At 39.4% G+C, this 19385-nt stretch overlaps 1 protein-coding gene across 3 annotated transcripts; it reads left to right on the forward strand.

Annotated features, from left to right (window-relative positions):
• The first annotated feature begins 440 nt into the window (after positions 1-440).
• On the forward strand, positions 441-12705 carry KCNV1 (potassium voltage-gated channel modifier subfamily V member 1). 3 transcript variants are annotated; one of them, XM_082364305.1, is made up of 4 exons: positions 441-5820; positions 6037-7437; positions 8281-8810; positions 12127-12705. In XM_082364305.1, the coding sequence occupies exons 2-4, from the start codon at positions 6296-6298 to the stop codon at positions 12636-12638; spliced, it is 2184 nt and encodes a 727-aa protein (XP_082220431.1). In that variant the 5' UTR covers positions 441-5820; positions 6037-6295; the 3' UTR covers positions 12639-12705. The 3 variants fall into 3 exon arrangements, with proteins under 3 accessions (XP_082220431.1, XP_082220432.1, XP_082220430.1); XM_082364306.1 differs by having other exon boundaries at positions 6229-7437; XM_082364304.1 differs by lacking the exon at positions 441-5820 and having other exon boundaries at positions 5852-7437.
• The last annotated feature ends 6680 nt before the right edge of the window (positions 12706-19385 follow it).

Raw genomic sequence — 19385 nt, forward strand, 5'->3', positions numbered from 1 at the left:
TCTATTCTTTTGAACCAGCAAAAAAAGTATAAGCAGATCATAGAGTTAAGGGTAAAAAGCAGTGGTTTTTTTTAACTCAAACAGTATTGCGTTTATCCCATTTGTGTGCAATGGATTTCATATATAAAATATTTATTTAAATTAATGTTGTTCTATGTGCTTAAACTGAGATTAGAATAGTAGGTATTCTATACAGCATTGCAATCCAGTTAACAAAACTACTTTGGCACAGATTTCAGCATATGTGTCCTAAAAAGTTACTTCATATTTTCTTTAATTAGATCATGTTTAAAATGCCATGAGGATGCTATTTAAAGGAACTATACTATATAAGTAAGAACCATTTCGAAAGAAAAATTGCCTTTCCCCTTACTTATCTCTACTATTCTCCTTATATTGCTTCTGATTGTTCACTACTTTTCTTTTTTTTTTTTTTTTTCACTACTTTTCTTGTTAAGAGTAATAATAACGTGATCCACTGGCATAGAAATCATTGTAAACTTTCCTTACTCTTAGTTTTTCATGTGTGTGTATTCACACACGTAATATAAATGATGTATATTCAGCTTTCCCTGAAGCTGAGAAAATTACATTTCTAAAATATTTACTGAGTGAAAAACTTTTCAATTTTGAGTTGATTCCAGGAAAATCAAGAAAATGCAACATAAAAAACTTTATAACACGTATGGATTTCAAAGATTACCTGTCTTCCAACTACAGGATGGAATTCAAGTTTACTGAGTTCCTTGATAATGAAAGAAAGCACTAAATAGAATAAGGATAAGCCTAAATACAATTTTACTTCTAATATTAATAAATTGCATATACTCGGTGAGAAACAGTTTTTAATGGTCTGTATGACTCAACCTCTCTGTCATCATAAGGTAATTCAATAGAGCTGGGTAAAAAGGCTTTAACTGGGATTTTCAAATTCAATATTAGGTTCACTTAACAGTGTTCAGAACATGATGAGCAGAGCACTTGCCTTGCTTTTGCTTCACTGCTTTTAAATCTTGTTTATAAAGTTTAATTTCAGTGTAATTATAGGAGTTAATCCAGTGAACAATAAGTGCCTGATTCTACATATCTTCTTGGTAACTCAGGAAAAATGTGACTATATCTTTTGCATATCAAAAGGGCATAGTGAGAATCATTTAATGACAAATCCAGTTGACTGTCGACTTTATGATGGTTACAAGAAAGATCCAATTTATTACAATGTGAAATCACAGGCAATGTGTTGGTCATGGTGTATGAAGTATGGTCATCGCTCAATTATTTGAAGCATAGAATAGAAATTTTCTCCTTTTAAAATTATTTTTAAAGAGAAGAGCATTTCTAACAGTGATTTCTCATCATCACATTATTTTCATATTAAGGCCCTTTGAAGGCTTTGAATCAAACAAATGTGTTCAAGCCTATATTGACTATCAGTATGACACCTGAGAAGTTATTAAAATGCTGTGATCCTGGTTTCTCATCTGTAAATTAAGGATGATAATAATACTCTCTTCATAGGGTTCTGTGAATTATAAATGAAATGAGATTAAACACTTAACATGACACTTATCACACAGTAAGTGCTCACTAAGGGGGATTAGAAAAATATTCCTGCAACATTTTGATAATAATAAAAGTGACAACAAGAATAATGACACTGCATTAAACATTTACATGGATTATCTCATTTAATTTTAAGACAACAACATAAGGTAAGTACTACTGTCACTCCTACTTTACAGATGAGGAAAATGAGACGTAAAAGTTTCAAGAAACGTGTTAAGGTCACACAGCTAATAAAAGACAGAGCAGAGGTTGAATAAGTAAAGGTAGCATCTATTATTATCATATTACTATCATCATCACCATCATCAACCCATCCTGTGATCTCTGTAGCAGACTAGGCTATAAAAATTTGTTCTTGGGTACTTCCAAAGATAATTGCCTCCCCTTGGAAGGAATCCAGAACAAGCCCACATTAAGCTAAATTCTGCATTAGAGTGGGCTGTTATACAGTTGGGAGGATTTATTCCAAGCACCTAGAAGGCACACGAAAGATGAATAGATAGAATTTGTCAGATTTTCCTTTACCTTTAAACATATTCCAATGCAGTGAAAGGAAAGAAGATAAGGCCATTTTGTCCTTACACAAAGGCATTTTAAACATCATTACAATTAACTCATCTGGTTGTCAGTCCCTAGGTAATGAAACACAGGGTCAAAGATAGGCATGCACACCTCGCATGAAATATGGTCTGCATTGTTAATGAATGATAAAGGGATTTTAGTGTGAGTCTACAGTGATGTGGTTGAAAATGGAAATGTAGAGTTTACTCAAGTTGAAGTCTATAAATTGCTTTATTCAAAATTTTTCAGTCATTATACGTCCCCTGTCTATTTAATTATTAAAAATAGATGTAAAGTTGCAGTATTGGGGATATAAATTAATAAGAAATGTACATTTTCCTTTAAAAATATTTCAATGACTTATAATCATATATGTAAAATCATTTAAAAACATTCATATAAAAGATGAGAATTAATAATTTCACAGAAACATCATATTATATTATTTAAACAAATCACAGAATAACGGAATACAATAATAATATAAATACATTTTCATTACTTTTTCAAAAACCTGAATAAAATGTTCTAGGTTTTTAATAATAGAAATTTTGAACGTGCTTCACATGACTTTTAACTTTTACTTTCATAATTGTCTTCGTTAGAGTCAATTTAAGGTATCTTGTGATTTTTCTTTTAATCCAATTTAAAAACATGACTGTTAAGAATGCATGTTGTTCATTAATAAATTTGGAAATATTCATAAAAATTGGAAGAATTAAAAATACAAGTTGTATCTGGGGATTCAACATTCATATCGATATTTTGAAGACCTGATAGATAAAGCCAAACACCAGTAGCACACTTCATCACAAGACTGTTAGTGGAAAATCACCTGAATATAACATCTGATGACTAGGGAAATAAACCCAAAGCCATTAGATTGTCGAGTTTTCCTGTCTCTGTACTGTGCTACCTCCTACATGACAATCACATTCCTCCCCTGCTAAGTAGGAATGAGATCGAAAGCAAGACCTCACCATCCCCAACTACCTATCAGCAATTCTTCTTTCATTTCTTGACATACTTCAGGGTATATCTCAGGTCAAGATCAGGGACCAGGAAGGATTCCCTTTGAATGGATTTATTTCCCCCCCTAATTTGTCATATGTTTTTCAGTGGGCTCTCTGACTCAAACCTGGACAATCCAATGAGTGAGCAGAGACAACAGATTAAAGGGAACACGACAGGGAAGAAGGCAGGGATTTTTGCTACCCAAGAGATTATATTTTAAAACAGGTCATTTGTGTTTGTATACTCCCAGTTAACTAGTAACCACCTTTCTAGTTATAGTTATTGTTTTGTTTTGGTTTTTGGCTGCATTGGGCCTTCGTTGCTGCACACAGGCTTTCTCTAGTTGAGAGACTAGTTGCCGCTAGTAGGGGCTACTCTTCGTTGTGGTGCCCAGGTTTCTCATTGCGGTGGCTTCTCTTGTTGTGGCGCACGGGCTCTAGGCGTGAGAGCTTCAGTAGTTGTGGCACGCGGGCTCTAGAGCGCAGGCTCAGTAGTTGTGGTGCAGGGCTTAGTTGCTCCGCAGCATGTGGGATCTTCCCGAACCAGGGTTCGAACCCGTGTCCCCTGCATTGGCAGGCGGATTCTTAACCACTGCACCACCAGTGAAATCCCTAGTTATAATTACTTTAATTAGTGGAAATTGTTTTAATCAAATTGAATGTCAATTGAAAAATTTAGGTTTTTAGCAGTTGAGATGAAATGTGGAGTCAGAAAGACCCCAGTTTCAGTCCCTTAATATACTCCTTCACATATTCACTATACAACTGGGAAAGTTCCTTAGTGCCTGTGAGCCTCTGAGTTGAGATTTGTGGCTAAGGATAACAGTACTTACTTCATGGGATCATTGTGAGAATTCAGATACTTAGCTGGAGCCTTACACTTCAACAGTGGTTATTGTTACAATTACTTCTACAGGACACCACTAATTACAACTGATTCCAGGGTCCTGGTGGCAGCGTAGGAGACCTGCAAGCCTCAGTCACCGTTTGCTAACCTCTGGTCACCTGTCCAAGATCTCCCTTCTCACCCAAATCTGTCATTCTCCTCTGAAAGTTTTCCTCCTTCCTCACAATAATCTGTAAAGCTAGGGGAGACTTTACTAATCATTTGATTCAAGTTATTCACACTAAAGGATGAATAAGGCTTAACAGAACTTTTGGCTTTTTTCAACGCCCAATGTATAAGTGAAGTATTGGAGAAATTTTTCTATGTAAGGGAAAATCTTCACTACCTTAAAAAAATTAATTTCACAGTACTCGTACATAACGATGAACTACTTACTAGGATGATTTTTAACTCCATATTTTCTGTATGGAAGAGTTCTTTATAGAGGCAAAAGTTAATCAGAAGGATAGCCGTCCAAAGAGCCATAACCGATAAATACTATATACTGTTTTATAAATTTCACTGAAGTTGTTCTTTTATTCTCACAAGAAAATGTTAGTTCCATAAGGGCAGGGATCTTGTCTGGTTTTTTTTTCATGGAGCCATCTGAAGCACCTAAAATAGTGTCTGGTACATAGTGGATGCTCAACAAGCATTTGTTGAAAGATTAGAGAAAATACATCATTAAACTCCTGCCCTTCTTTAGAAAGCTGCAAAAATAAGTAAATAAATACAACCACACTTTGGTTTATTTAAAGATCACACAAAAATATGTCCCAAGCACTGTGTTTATGGGGTCAGCCTCTGACAATTAGTCCTGGGTTTTAATTTGGAATGTGTGACCCTAAGTAAATCACATAATTTCTCTCTGCCTCAGTTTTCCCTTCTGTAAATCAGGTATACTTCTACCTCATAGTATTGTTATTATGATTAAATAAGGTACTGAATGAGTAAGGGGCTTACAAAAATTTCCTGGCATAAAGTAAGCACCCAGTAAAGGCTGAGTGTTTTTTATTAAAATCTGAAATTTTACTAAGGAAGGCGTTGAGGCCCTTGAAGTAAATGCTAGCTAGAGGTCCCACAGCCCGTTGACAAAGCCAGAACTAAAGAGCTATGTTTCAGGTCAAGCTATGAAAAAGCCCTCCCTACTGTACCAAGCTGCCTGCTTTACCTCTTTATATATACTTTCTAAAACTACTTACAAGGAAAAAAAGGAGATGTGTGGTTCACTCATTCTTGCAAAGACTTTTGAAAAATGCAGGATTCCCAGACGCTTTCTGGAAATAATGAGGACAACCTTGAACCGTGCCACACAAAGCAGTTAACATAACTGCCCTAACCCTGAGTTTAGCAGATTTATACAACTGGAAAATTTTGTTCTTGAGCATTTGTGAGCGCACAGATTCCGGGAAACGAGAATCTAATATAGTAATCCTTGAAGCGCCTTCAGGATGAACATAAGATTCAGAGTCACTGAGCGCCTCACTTCCTCCTCCGGTCTCACCTCCCTCCGCTCCCCGCTCTCCCCACAGCTGGCGCTGGGAACCGCCGAAGGCTGGGAGCGAGCGCGGGCGGGGGCGGCCACCCTCCGCCGCAGCCGAGGGGCCGGAGCCGGGAGGCGCGTGGCGAAGAGGCGAGGCTAGACAACCAGCGCGGGCGAGGAGCTCAGCCGCGAGCACAGCCCTCTTCCCGGACCTGTGAAGTCAGACTCACGTGTAAATCGCGAGGATCAAATCGAGGCTACGTAGCCAGCTGCGCCCACGGAGCGCACCCCAGATGTGCCCGGAGCAGCAGGTGAGTCACCCTGCCCTCCTCCTCGCTCCCGCCCCGTGTCCAACAGGTTGGCCGGGGCGCGACTCCCAGGGGCCCCGTGGATGCACTTCTAGCCTCACCTGGGCACGGCGCTCGGCTTCTCCCTTTACCGAGTCGTCGTTACTATTTAAACTCCTGCCCCAGCCCACGCCTGTTCTAGTCCTTGTCTTTTTGCCTTCCCTTCTCCTAAAATGACAGCTCCGCTGTGTGCCGAAGAATGCCCCCAGAACACCTGCTCTCCGGGAAACTTGTAGCGACAGAAAAGGCTAAACCGAAGGGCGCAAAGTGCCTCAACACGTGACGGGAGCTGGCAATGGTGACCCCTAATTCTCAGTGACTCACTGGGACTTAATCAAAAGTCATCATTAATTGTCCTCGTTTCTCAACCAGGAGGTCAAAAATTAGGGGAGGAGGGAGAAGAAAACGAAGCGTGAGTGACAGACTAGAATGAGAGTGAATGCGAGCAAATGACTCGGACCCCGCACCCAGGTCACCCTCCCCCACGTGCGCACATCCCCAGCGACCGCTCCCTGGGAGGCCTGTGAAACTGCGCAGCAAAGGCAGACAGAGGAATATATATCCTGAAGTTGGGAAAGACTCAGACCCGGTTACCACTTGCTTTGCCTTCGGAACTTTTCGTTTTGGTCTCCTGCAGGCGGGAGTGAGTCTTGCCCTTCCCCTTGCTTGCATTCCTCCAAGATTCGTCGTGCCCTCCTCCACTGTAGACCTCCCTCCCCCTTCCCCTCCCCTCCCGCTCCAACCCCCAAGCAGGGAGGCCTTCAACCCATACACCTCCCGGGCTGGAGATCTCAATTACAAAGCTGGGGAGGGGGTACTGAGTCCGGGAAGGACCACGGCGACCGGCAGTGTGCCCTGCGGATGTCCTCGGCTTGGTCCACACCTGAGCAGTTCCCTGGGCGCGACCCTTCCGCTCCTCCCAGACCCGGCGCTCAGGCACTTGTGCGCTGCTACCGCGCACTCGCAGCTCCCTAGCGGCGAGAGGGAGAACGAGCACAGGGGGGTGGAGAGAGTAAGGGTTCGGGGGTGGGAGGAACCCACCTCGGGAGCCCGGGAAATCCCGGCCGTGCCACCGCCCCCAACTTTGTGGCGCCCTCCGGCAGCGGCGGCAAGGATGGAGCTGCCTCCCCGCGGCCGGGCGTCGCCGGACTCGCCGCTGGACAGCGCCTCCCTGACCTCGCTGGACTCCAGCGTCTTCTGCAGCGAGGGCGAAGGGGAGCCCCTGGCGCTCGGGGACAGCTTCACGGTCAACGTGGGCGGCAGCCGCTTTGTGCTCTCGCAGCAGGCTCTGTCCTGCTTCCCACACACGCGCCTTGGCAAGCTGGCCGTGGTGGTGGCCTCGTGCCGGCGCCCCGGGGCCCTGGCCGCCGTGCCCAGCCCCCTGGAGCTCTGTGACGACGCCAACCCCGTGGACAACGAGTACTTCTTCGACCGGAGCTCGCAAGCATTCCGCTACGTCCTGCACTACTATCGCACCGGCCGCCTGCACGTCATGGAGCAGCTGTGCGCGCTCTCCTTCCTCCAGGAGATCCAGTACTGGGGCATCGACGAGCTCAGCATTGACTCCTGCTGCAGGGACAGGTACCCTCGAGGCGCTTGGTGGCTGGGCGGGGCAGCGGGCGCGGTGGAGAGAGGGCGGCAGAGGGAAAGATTTGAGGTTTTACACAAGCCTCGCTCAAGCCAGACTTAAGAATACCTGGGCCCACTTCGGAGCTAGAAGGTGGGGTGGCAGTGGAGGCCGGAAAGTGTCAAAGCCAACTTCTGATTGGAAGTTTCTGAACCTTCTCCTTTTTCCAGTATGCTAATTCATTTATAAGTCAAGAGAGGTCAGGCCTGCAATAAATATTTGGTGGTTAAATAAATGAGTCAGAAATCTTATGCTCCAAAAAAATGTATGTATAGGGATGTAGGTTTCCGTGGAGAGCGTTACCGTTTATCAAACCTAGGACACTAACTTTTAAAACTTGGACAGAGAACTGCTTTAAATACAGAAGACAGAAAGTTGGTTCTTTGACTGTGAATGATTGTGGGACTTTGGTCATCTATTATTTTGCTATTACTTTGCTATTACTACCATTTCTTCATGAATACCTTTCCATTAGCCACCTTAAAAAAAAATTACGTATCGCAAACTTCTGTTCCTGTTACAAGAAAAAATGGGTGATAAAATGCTTTAATCTAAAGTAGCTTTGCCATGTATAAATTCTTTTGTATAAACTTCTACCATGAAAGTGCCATTTTAAAAACAATAATCCTAAATGAGAACATTTGAGTACTGTGGGAAGAAAGCCTGGGTAAAATATGAATGAACATTTTCTGCATTTTACTGAAATAGAAAGCATGACTTCACTGCCAAGTTTAATTCTCTTTACTTCTGTATTTTAAAGAAAGTTAGACTAATCACCAAGTTGTCTTCTCTAAAAGATACTTCAGAAGAAAGGAGCTGAGTGAAACTTTAGACTTTAAGAAGGACACAGAAGACCAGGAAAGTCAACATGAGAGCGAACAGGACTTCTCACAAGGACCTTGCCCCACCGTCCGCCAGAAGCTCTGGAACATCCTAGAGAAACCGGGGTCTTCCACAGCTGCCCGAATCTTTGGGGTCATCTCTATCATCTTCGTGGCGGTGTCCATCGTCAACATGGCTCTGATGTCAGCCGAGTTAAGTTGGCTGGACCTGCAACTGCTGGAAATCCTGGAGTATGTGTGCATTAGCTGGTTCACCGGGGAGTTTGTCCTGCGCTTCCTGTGCGTGCGGGACAGGTGCCGCTTCCTGAGAAAGGTGCCAAACATCATAGACCTCCTAGCCATCTTGCCCTTCTACATCACTCTTCTGGTAGAGAGCCTGAGTGGGAGCCAGACTACACAGGAGCTGGAAAACGTGGGGCGCATCGTCCAGGTTTTGAGGCTGCTCAGGGCTCTGCGCATGCTCAAACTGGGCAGGCATTCCACAGGTATTCGGGTTTCATTGATGCCTTTTAATTTGCCATTGTATTTAAGCATTAGTGCTTTGACCGTGGTCCAAGGGAAACGACTCTTGACTCTGAATTGATACTCAAAAGTACCAACTCCTATATTTCACCCAATTATGATCTCCAGAAAGGTACTGAAAAGCAAAACCTTGAGGTTGTTATCACAGGTACAGAGGACAAGCTGCCTCTCACACAATTCCCCTCCTTAAGACATTTGAGAAACAATTTAACCATATGTTAACTTTATTTTAACCCAGGTGTCCAGAAGATGTACGAAAATTAAAGATACTCTGTTTCTGGAAAGTTCTACATAAAATATGCATAAACAGCACATAAAAAGATATGCACAGATTATATGTGATATATAGGAACGTAAGCCAGTTTCTTTTCTGTGTCCAAGGAAATATCACACATGTTCCTTGGGAGAAGAGAAAGTCCTCCAGGGCCTTCTCTGGCTATGCAGAAAGAGAGATGACTGGGCACTGGTGGCCCTCCCATGATTTTTGAAGAAACAGTGGAAACATTTGCTTCTGAAGAAAGCAAAAGACACTAATTAAATGCTTTGTCTAGTATCTGAGAATTTTCTTGTCCCTAATTGGGGAGGCATAAGAGAGATGGTAACAGGAATTCCTTAGCTTTTTGTATGTATCATAAATCCTTGAAGATCTAAACAACACTCTCCCTAGAAAAATCTCTACACACACACACACACACAATTATATGTGAAAATTTTAGGCAATGTCAGAGGATATCACACAAATCCATTAAAGATAATGCTTGCATCCCCAAGGGCAATGATTTTCAGTGGCTGGCCCAGCCGGCTGTTAGATGTTCTGGAGCACATATGTGTTACCTTATGTTACACTTTAATGAAAATAAGAATCCCTTGAAAAGCTTGTTAAAATGCAAATTCTGAACCCCAATCCCCGAGAGTCAGATTTTAGTTTTGGGGGTTGGATCCAGAAGCATACATTTTAACAAGCTAATTTTGATGTAGGTGGTCTTGAACCACACTTTGAGAAACCCTGGAGTAGGATGCCATATTCATACAATACATATAAATATAAATAATTTGACTAGAGAGTCCTATTCCCACCTATTTCCCTAGATAGATGCCTGACTGGTCACCTAAAAGGAGTTGATGGTAGTTGTCTCTCCCTATAAATATAGGGAAAAATTAACCTCAGATATGTTTTTTCCCACACATCTCTGGGAAAACTACGATTTCTCCTAATATAGTTTTAGTAGTGTATTTTCCTAGCTAGTCTCACATACCAGGGATTTGATAACGGGGTTTCCAACAACTTTTAGAAGTACCACTCTTTGTTTTCTGACACACATAATGGGATGCTTTCTTCTAGTATTTATAAACTCTTCACAGGATTCAATTTAAAAACACCCAGTAAAGACTACATTTTTTTCCCAAAAGAAAGGAAAAAGAAAATAACAGTAATTTCCACAATGTCACCTCTAAAAAGGTTTTGTCAGTTCTAAGGCAAGTAGAAGGATTAATAAAGCCTTAATTTATTGAAAAGATATGAACAGTTGCATAAATATTTGACAATTTTATCTTAAGCATTACATTTAGCAAAATATAGACATAGATTACATATTCCCCTATGTATTAACTATAAAAAAAAATTGAGAAGTATTATAGAATAATGGTTAGGAGGACAATGGGTGGACCAGACAGCCTAATTTTAAGTCTTTGGCATGTAACTTTGTACTAGATATGCTACCTTTCTGTGTCTCAGTCTGCTCACCTGTAGAATGGCATAAGTATAACATCTATCTCATATTATTTTTTAGGATTATCTGAGTTAATTGATGAAATATGCAGAAATTCAGGCCACTTTGTTTCTTTACAAAATGAAATGATTAGAATGTTGAAATGAAAACAACCTTCCCAAACACTATGCATTTCTTCATATGTTGTCAATATATTTCACAAATGCAATTTAATACAGACACATCAAGGCCAGTTTCCTGAAAGGTATTCTAAAGATATTTTTTAAATGTCTTTTGAAGTTAAACCTCAAAGTTATATTCATTGGTCTTTTAAAATAGCTGGTTAGTAATTCAAGAACATCTGAAAATTTCAAGAACAATATTCAAAATAATGAGAGCACAAATAGTATTTTAATGTATGTAAAATAGTCTCCAGTGAGTGAATGAAAATTTAAAAGTGATTCCAAGAGGCACTGCTTTGGACTTCTGAGACCATATCATTGTGACATCATGTTAATATGACTTCGAAATGTGGATAAACTTTAATCAGTATCTCTCTAGAGTTGGAAAGATACCTTATTCAAATCATGATCCTGTAATGGGCTCCTCTTACTATCCTGAGGGTTTAGTCTCTTCAGAGGTGGTATTGGACTCTCCTGAGTCTGTCTTGCAGAATCGTCATAATTAGCAATGGGAAATTCACCAATGCCTCATAGTGAGTGAATTCCCTAGTGGCTCCAGTCCCCTGTACCTTTTCGCAATGGAGGAATAGTCTGTATTCAGGTCTATCTCCCTACAGGAAAGGAGAAATTCTATGTATTCAAGGGAGATAGTTTCCTATAGCTTTGGTATTAAGGACAAAAATTTCAATGGGTGCCATGGGGGTGCAGAAACCCCTCCTGCTACACCTCTGAGAATGTCCTCGCATGTACATTTGATGTTCTTATGTCAATTTTGTCACTGATTCCTAACTTGTTTCTGCTGCTTCACTTCATTCTCATCTTTTACTTCCTCTGACTTTCAGATAATGATGCCCCTAATTGTATTAAACTTTATCAGGAAGGTGAGAAAAACAGACACATAAAATATGTCATAAAATATGCTTATGTCTTATAAAATAAAGAGACAACATAAAACTTCATTAGAAAAGTGTGCTAAGGTGAGGTACTGAAATGCAGATCTGACCAAGAGAGCCCTGCACGGGCAATGCTGCAAAGTTTCCCATTGTATAAAGTACAAACTCCTATCAAACGTCCCCTGCCTGCCCTCCAACTCATCTCTCACCTTTCTTCTGTATAAATTGTAGGGTTTTAATAAATGATAAGTGAGTGAATGAATCTATTTATATTTTTCTATCCTTCTCAATCTGGCCCCATCAGCTAGACTAAGAACTTCCTGAAGATTATAATTTATCATCTATATATCCCCAGAACATTGGCCAGTGCTGGAGCCGTATTAAATATGAAATGCATGTGTGTGGGTGGGTAGAAGGTAAGGAGAAGGGAAGGGAGGGAAGGACGAAGGAAGAGAGGAGGGGTGCCCATGACTGACACCAACTGTTCTGTTACAGGCTTGCGCTCACTTGGAATGACAATCACCCAGTGTTATGAAGAAGTTGGGCTGCTGCTCCTGTTTCTGTCTGTAGGAATCTCTATATTTTCAACTGTGGAATATTTTGCTGAGCAGAGCATTCCAGACACAACCTTCACAAGTGTCCCTTGTGCATGGTGGTGGGCCACAACGTCCATGACTACCGTGGGATATGGGGACATCAGACCAGACACCACCACAGGCAAAATCGTGGCCTTCATGTGTATCTTATCGGGAATCCTTGTCTTGGCCTTGCCCATTGCTATTATTAACGACCGCTTCTCTGCTTGCTACTTCACCTTAAAGCTCAAGGAAGCAGCTGTTAGACAGCGTGAGGCTCTGAAGAAACTTACCAAGAATATAGCCACTGACTCATATATCAGTGTTAACTTGAGAGATGTCTATGCCCGGAGTATCATGGAGATGCTTCGATTAAAAGGCAGAGAAAGAGCAAGTACTAGGAGCAGTGCAGGAGATGATTTCTGGTTTTGAATTCACTTTCAGTTTATTTACAAAATCCTGTGTAATACTAACTTGATTGATAAAGCCTTGATATGGATGTCTGTACACTGCTGATGAGTCTCTTTTGAGTACTACCTGTGTTCATTTGGTTCGTACGTTGCTTGATCTGCTAGAATAATTCACATCCCCCAAAACAGCAACACATTGTTTTGACACATTTGAGTCTCAAAAATATCCATTTAACACAACCAGGCCAATATATACATGTCTGAATTGTCAAATACCAAATAATATTGCAGTGCATACAACAAAGTTAAATGTTTTACACATCACTGATTTTTAGAATCTTTTGCACCACTAATTTTAAAAGATGGAAGTTAAACTGCATAGCTCAGAGAAAAGATAAGTGAACCTTTAAGAACACACTGGACAACTTTGCCATTTAAAGATACTCTCCAAGTAAATAAATCCCTCCTTTCTCCATCAGTTAAAACTGTTGAATACAACAATTCTCTTTTCAAGAGAACATCCTGATTTGATGGTCATAGACTGAGTCCCTATCTTTCCTCTGGTGCAGATGACCGATCACAAATGGACTGAGCTCTGTATTCCATCATTACGGTTGGAGGTAGAATCCCAAAACTGCTTAGACTGCGTAGAAGAGTGCTACCCAAAGGCTTCGAGAGTTGCACACCTTCATCCTCCCCACTGAGTGCACATGTGCAGTATAAAGGCGGTATCTCTTAGTACTCTGTGGAAACTAGATGGTCTTTAAAAAATCTCTTTATTGATGTAATGTTCAAGTTATGTCCTTAAAATCATGACTTTGTAAGTAAAGGTGAAGTAGTGAACATCCTAAATGTATATACACTGAAATTATTAAATAGTCTTATTTCATAATATGAGAATGATATGTTGAATGATACCACTGGGTGAACTTGACAATCTTTTATTTGTTAACAAAGAATATTATGGATAGCTTTCTGACTGTTGGGGTAAATAGAAAATGTTCAAACTTTACACGCATTTTGACAGTCATTCATGATAATAATAAAATTTCTAGTCAGTTTGTTATATAATTAAAGCCAACAGCTCTACCTTAGCCTAAGAATTAGTTTATGATTTCCAATATTCTAGTAAATGAGGTTTTTAATACTAAGAATAATACAGATTTATCACTTTCATACCTGCCTTCTTAATGGGTGTAACAGTGTCCCCAAGGGGATAAAAATTGTTTCTTGGTGGGGGGACAAAAATATCTTACTCTTTTTATTCATAAAATACATATACATGCAATACATAAACAGATATAGAGTATATCTATGGTATTAAATTTTCATGGGATGGGAAAGTAGAAAAAAATGCCCAAGAGCCCCTTTCCAGAGTTGTGCTATGATAAGAAATAAACATTGAGAAAGAAAAATTTAATATATGTCTGTACCATATTTTATTAAATCTATTTAAGATACCCTATTATATTATGAACTACAAAGAAGGAAAGGAGGAAGAGAGGAAAGACAGAAAAAAAAGAAAGAAAAGGAAAGAACAAAAGAAAAGTCCAATCAATTGTAAGATGCCATTGATTGTAAAATGTATCCAGATTTTGGACATGTAAAAATTTAAAACGTGCATCTTAAAATCAATGAAATATCATATATGCTACCTCTAGTTTTCTGGTATGCATGCTTAACTTCTAAAAACATCTTCGTTGATAACATGAGTTTTAGATTGTATGCTAAAATCCTTTAATCCTCTTGGCTTGTTTCTACTTCTCCCAAATATTATGAAAGATTTAAGAGATATGTGTAGTAATAAATATTTTCCCTCTTACACAGTTCCCAGGTGCTAGAGTATGGCACAGGGCCACTTGTCCTAATATAAATATGCCATCCACAATCTGAAGGTGAAATAGAGATTAGACACAGAAGGCAAACTTATCCTGACTTATCTAGAACTCCCCCCAATAAGAGAGTTACTCTGATCCAGGACTGTGCTCTGTATTCATCATGGTTTATGTCACTGTATCCTCAAAATATTCCTATTATATAATTACTATCACTATACTCTTCTAGTTATATAGTTCATATATTTATCCATGCAACAAATATTTTTTCAGGACCCATTTGTATGCTGGGCACTACAGATTCTTTGTTAAATCAGACCAAGTCCTATTCTCTTGTATTTAACATTCTATTCAAGGCTGTGAAGGGAACACAGACAATAAAGCTGAGGCAGAAAAAGATGAAGTAACTTGGCCCAAATTCACACAGCCCATGCATGAGAGACAGAACAGAGGAATGAGTCCCAATCTGCTGGACCCTGAAAATGATACTCCTAAAAGGCATATGACAGATTTCATTATTCCCACACAACCTGTGCTTAGGGATTCCCTTCCCAGGCAGGTAAGCCAATTTCTCATGGGTGGAGAGGTTCAATGTGCCTTAAGAAAAGTATCAGCTTATTCTCAAGGTGGAATGGAGCTTTTAAGGAACAGTTGTCACATCGTGTAGTCATTACTAGACAAAAAAAATATTACCTTAAGAATAATAGTTGGAAAGTGAAAAAAAAATGTAAAAGCTATATGTATTATACGTATATTTTTTCCTACCACAGAAGATTCTAAACATGTTCTCCAGAAACATGGTATGTTAGCTATATAAATTTTGTTGAGATGTGGACATTTCAAAAGAAATTTTCAAATATCACTGCTTAGTCAACCTTGCTATTATATAAAATATTGGTGTATGTTCAACAAATTACACATATAAGCAGACCAAATTTAAGTAACAAATCAAGGCAGGAACTCTGTTAATCTTATATCCCAACATCTAAAAAAACTGATGTTTGTCAAAAACCTAAGAATTTTTGCTATAAAACAATATTTAATTTGTTTGGACATATAAATAATAGAATTATTGGCTTTAGGCTATTTAAAAAACACTAATTAAAAACATTTGAGTGCACAGAGGGAATGCTTGAGTACCTAAAAGAGCAATTTTAAGAAATTATTGAGGTATGTTTGGTAGAAGTGGCATCTTGTTCATGTTTTACTGGGGTTTTTTCCTATATATACAAAGAATAGTTGCATTTATCATTTTAATGCAAATTAGTATAAAGCATAATGTATTAAATGCACAAAGAAGCTAATTGAGGTAGAAATCTCAGTGCTGTGTTTCCATGTGGAATTCTTGCTCTCATGAAAATCTTTTGACTAGTTCTTGCAAAAAATATACATGCTGGCCCAAGTTATCTAAGCAAAACATTATCATTGAGTAAGCTTACTGCTTTGACAAATATTTCCACTGATTCATTTTGTTAACATGAAAAGCCTGCTCTTTTGAAATATGAGCCATTAATATCTCTGCCTTATCAATCCTGCAATTCAGTCCAAGACACTATCAGTTGGCAAATGATGTGTTCTAGCGCTTCCCTTGGTGATTTTCCTTTGCAAAAGCACCCCTACTCCCGAACCTGTCTTCGAGCCATGCTGATATGTGGAATAAAGATGTCACCTAAGGAGAATTTTACTCACAAACTCCACTTGGCATTTGCTTATGTGGTGTTCTTTAGGGATAATGGGATAACCGGGATACTCACCATCTTCATGTCCTCTTTTGCCTTGTGTTAAAATCACTCTCTTGCTTACGACCTGAACTCCACTGAGGTATTCAGTGGGTAAAACCCAAACCCCAACTAAATCCAACCCAGTGCCTATTTGTGCTGTCCCTGCAGAGCTGATCGTGATTACAGAAAAAAACCAATGTGTGCTGACTGCTCTCATTTTACATTCGTGCCTAAACCCCAAATGGGTTCTTAATGCTGCAAGGCAATCATACTGCAATTCCTGAAGCTATTCACTCTCTAGATAAATATAAACCTCTAACACCTCCCTTTGATTCCACTTTCACTCAGAAAATAGAATCAGTTAGAAAAGATTTTCCACAAGGACCGGCACCCACATTTATCCACCTACCTCCATCTGTGCGTATTCAATCTGCCTTTCCTTCTATCATGAGTTGAACTGTCCACCCTTCCCTCTAACTCTAGGACATTGCTTCAGAATGCCTTTCCCCTCTCCCTACTATACCGTCTCTTTCCCCCCTCCTTAGTAGATCATTCCTATCACGAAAAAAACATAATTTAATTTTTTCTATCTTAAAAACAAAAACAAAAGCAAACAAATGAACAAAAAACTTGAATCTACTTCATCCTCCAGGAAACACCCAATTCCTTTCTCTCCTCTATGGCAAAACTTCTTGAGAGCATTTTCTAGTCACTCTCTTCATTTCTATATTCACTTTTTTCCCCCCTATTCTTTCTTGATAATCCACTCACATCAGTCTCCCACCACTACCTCTCCTCTAAAGATGTTCTTCTCAAGGTCAGCCATTACCCCGTAATTGCTAAATCCAATCATCAATTCTCAGACTTCATATTGCTTCATCCATCAGCAGCATTTACAAGGTTAATTATAGACTTCACTATAATTGAAAAACTTTCTTCACTTGACTTGCAGCCCATCACACTCTCCTGATTTCCCTCCTACCTCATTGCCCATTCATCTTTTCTGGTTGAGAGGGTCAATCAGGGCTTAATCCTCAGGCCCCTCCTTCTCTCTATTTACATCACTACCTTGGCAACTCATCCTGTTTTATTGCTTGAATACCACTGATACTTGGTCAATTCCCAAATTTCTGTCTTCAGACTAGACCTCTCTTCTCACTTCTTGCATCTTCAGATTTGTGTGCATAACAGCCTATTCAATGTCTACACCTGAGCATCCAATAAATATCTCATGATTAGCACATCTAATACCAAATTATTGATATTATCCCCAAAACCTATGTCAGATCAAGTACTCTGAGAAGCTGAGGCCAAGAAAGCTGATTACTGTAATTATGTGCAAGACATTTATTGTAGGGGAAAAAAGCCTGTGAAGAATAAAGAGGAAGAATCTAGAGAAAATGGGAAGAACCTTCAAACCATGATGCCAATCTGACATCTGTGAAGAAGAGGGAGAGAAGAGGATTGGGTAAAAAGAGTCTCTGATTACAACCCAGTTCTAAGAAAATTTCAACCGAGTTGATGGAGAGTCCTTAGCAAAAGTAGCACATTAAGGAGCCCCACCTCTTTTAGATATGGGACTCAGCTCAAGTCAATAGTCAACCATGCTGCCCTCAGGAGGGGATCTGAACGGTGCATTTTCACAGCCACCACAGTCAAGCCCTGGAACTGCACAGGTCTGCTTCGCCATGCACGTCCAGAAGGAGCCCCTCCAAGGATTCCATGGGCCTCTTTTTCTGAATAAAAACTTTAAAAAAGGGGTTGGTAGATGAATTAGATCGTTCATTGTTGCTTTGCTCTCATGATTTCCCCCAGTAAACCCTTGCAGCCTAAAAAAGTTATAAAGAGAGTTCTAATCTGCTTATACTTTTCTCTACCTCAAAGAAAAATTGTATATCCTGAGAAACACTTTTTTCATTATTGTGGACTTAAGTGCACCATAATTAGTTATGCCGTACAGAGATGTCATTGCCATGTTACTTAATTTTTTTCCTGAACAAAGAAATGGCATTAATAAATTGATATTGCAGGGGGAAATTTCAAAACAATTTAAATCCCATTTTATTCATTTCTGAACTGGTAACATCATACTGACTATGACACTATTTTAATGGGCACCATTAATAATCCAATGACTGAAAAATTCTTTCCTGTTTATATATTAATTTATGTAAAACGATTGAGGTAGATAAATACATTTAGCTTTCAACAACATGATGCAACTAAATCTGAAGTAACAAGAAAAATATTTTAACTTTTGGATTTCCTTTTCATGTTCTAAGTTGAGGAACATTTCTTCCAATTACATAAAACCTTACTTTGGCTTCCTTAGAAAGTATATAGTCTAAGAGGTTTTATAAGTAAAAGAAGATAATGGTAATGTGTGTATTTTCTACATTATTCTATCATTCAATACTCAAAGTGTTTCCAAAGAAATAATAGTTGAACTAAAGAAGTTTTAATAAGTTTGGTGCATGCACACACACAGACTGAGAGAGAGAGGGAGAGAAAGAAAGAGAGGGAGAGAAAGAGGGAAAGAGAAAGAGAGAGTGAGAGAGAGAGAGATTGAGGAGTAAAAATTTAGGATAACAAATGTGATTTTTTTAAATTTTTGGTCAAAATACAGATTAGGATAATTTTCCTTTGGTGATTCAAACCTGAGACACTTGCCATTAGGCTGACTTTTTTTTTTTCTTTCTTTCTTTTTTTAAGTGCATTCTTATTTTTTATTTATTTATTTTTTAAACATCTTTATTGGAGTATAATTGCTTTACAATGTTGTGTTGGTTTCTGCTGTATAACAAAGTGAATCAGCTATATGTATACCTACATCCCCATATCTCCTCCCCCTTGTGTCTCCCTCCCACCCCTCCTATTCCACCCCTCTAGGTGGTCAAAAAGCACCGAGCTGATCTCCCTGTGCTATGCGGCTGCTTCCCACTAGCTATCTATTTTACATTTGGTAGTGTATATATGTCATTGCTACTCTCTCACTTCGTCCCAGCTTCCCCTTCCCCCTCCCTGTGTCCTCAAGTCCATTCTCTACCTGTGTGTCTTTATTCCTGTCCTGCCCCTAGGTTCTTCAGAACCATTTTTTTTCTTTTTTTTTAGATTCCATATATATGTGTTAGCATACAGTATTTGTTTTCCTCTTTCTAACTTACTTCACTCTGTATGACAGACTCTAGGTCCATCCACCTCACTACAAATAAC

The sequence above is a fragment of the Balaenoptera borealis genome (genome assembly GCF_965194805.1).
Source record: "Balaenoptera borealis genome assembly, chromosome: 17".
In the NCBI taxonomy this organism is placed as follows: domain Eukaryota; kingdom Metazoa; phylum Chordata; class Mammalia; order Artiodactyla; family Balaenopteridae; genus Balaenoptera; species Balaenoptera borealis.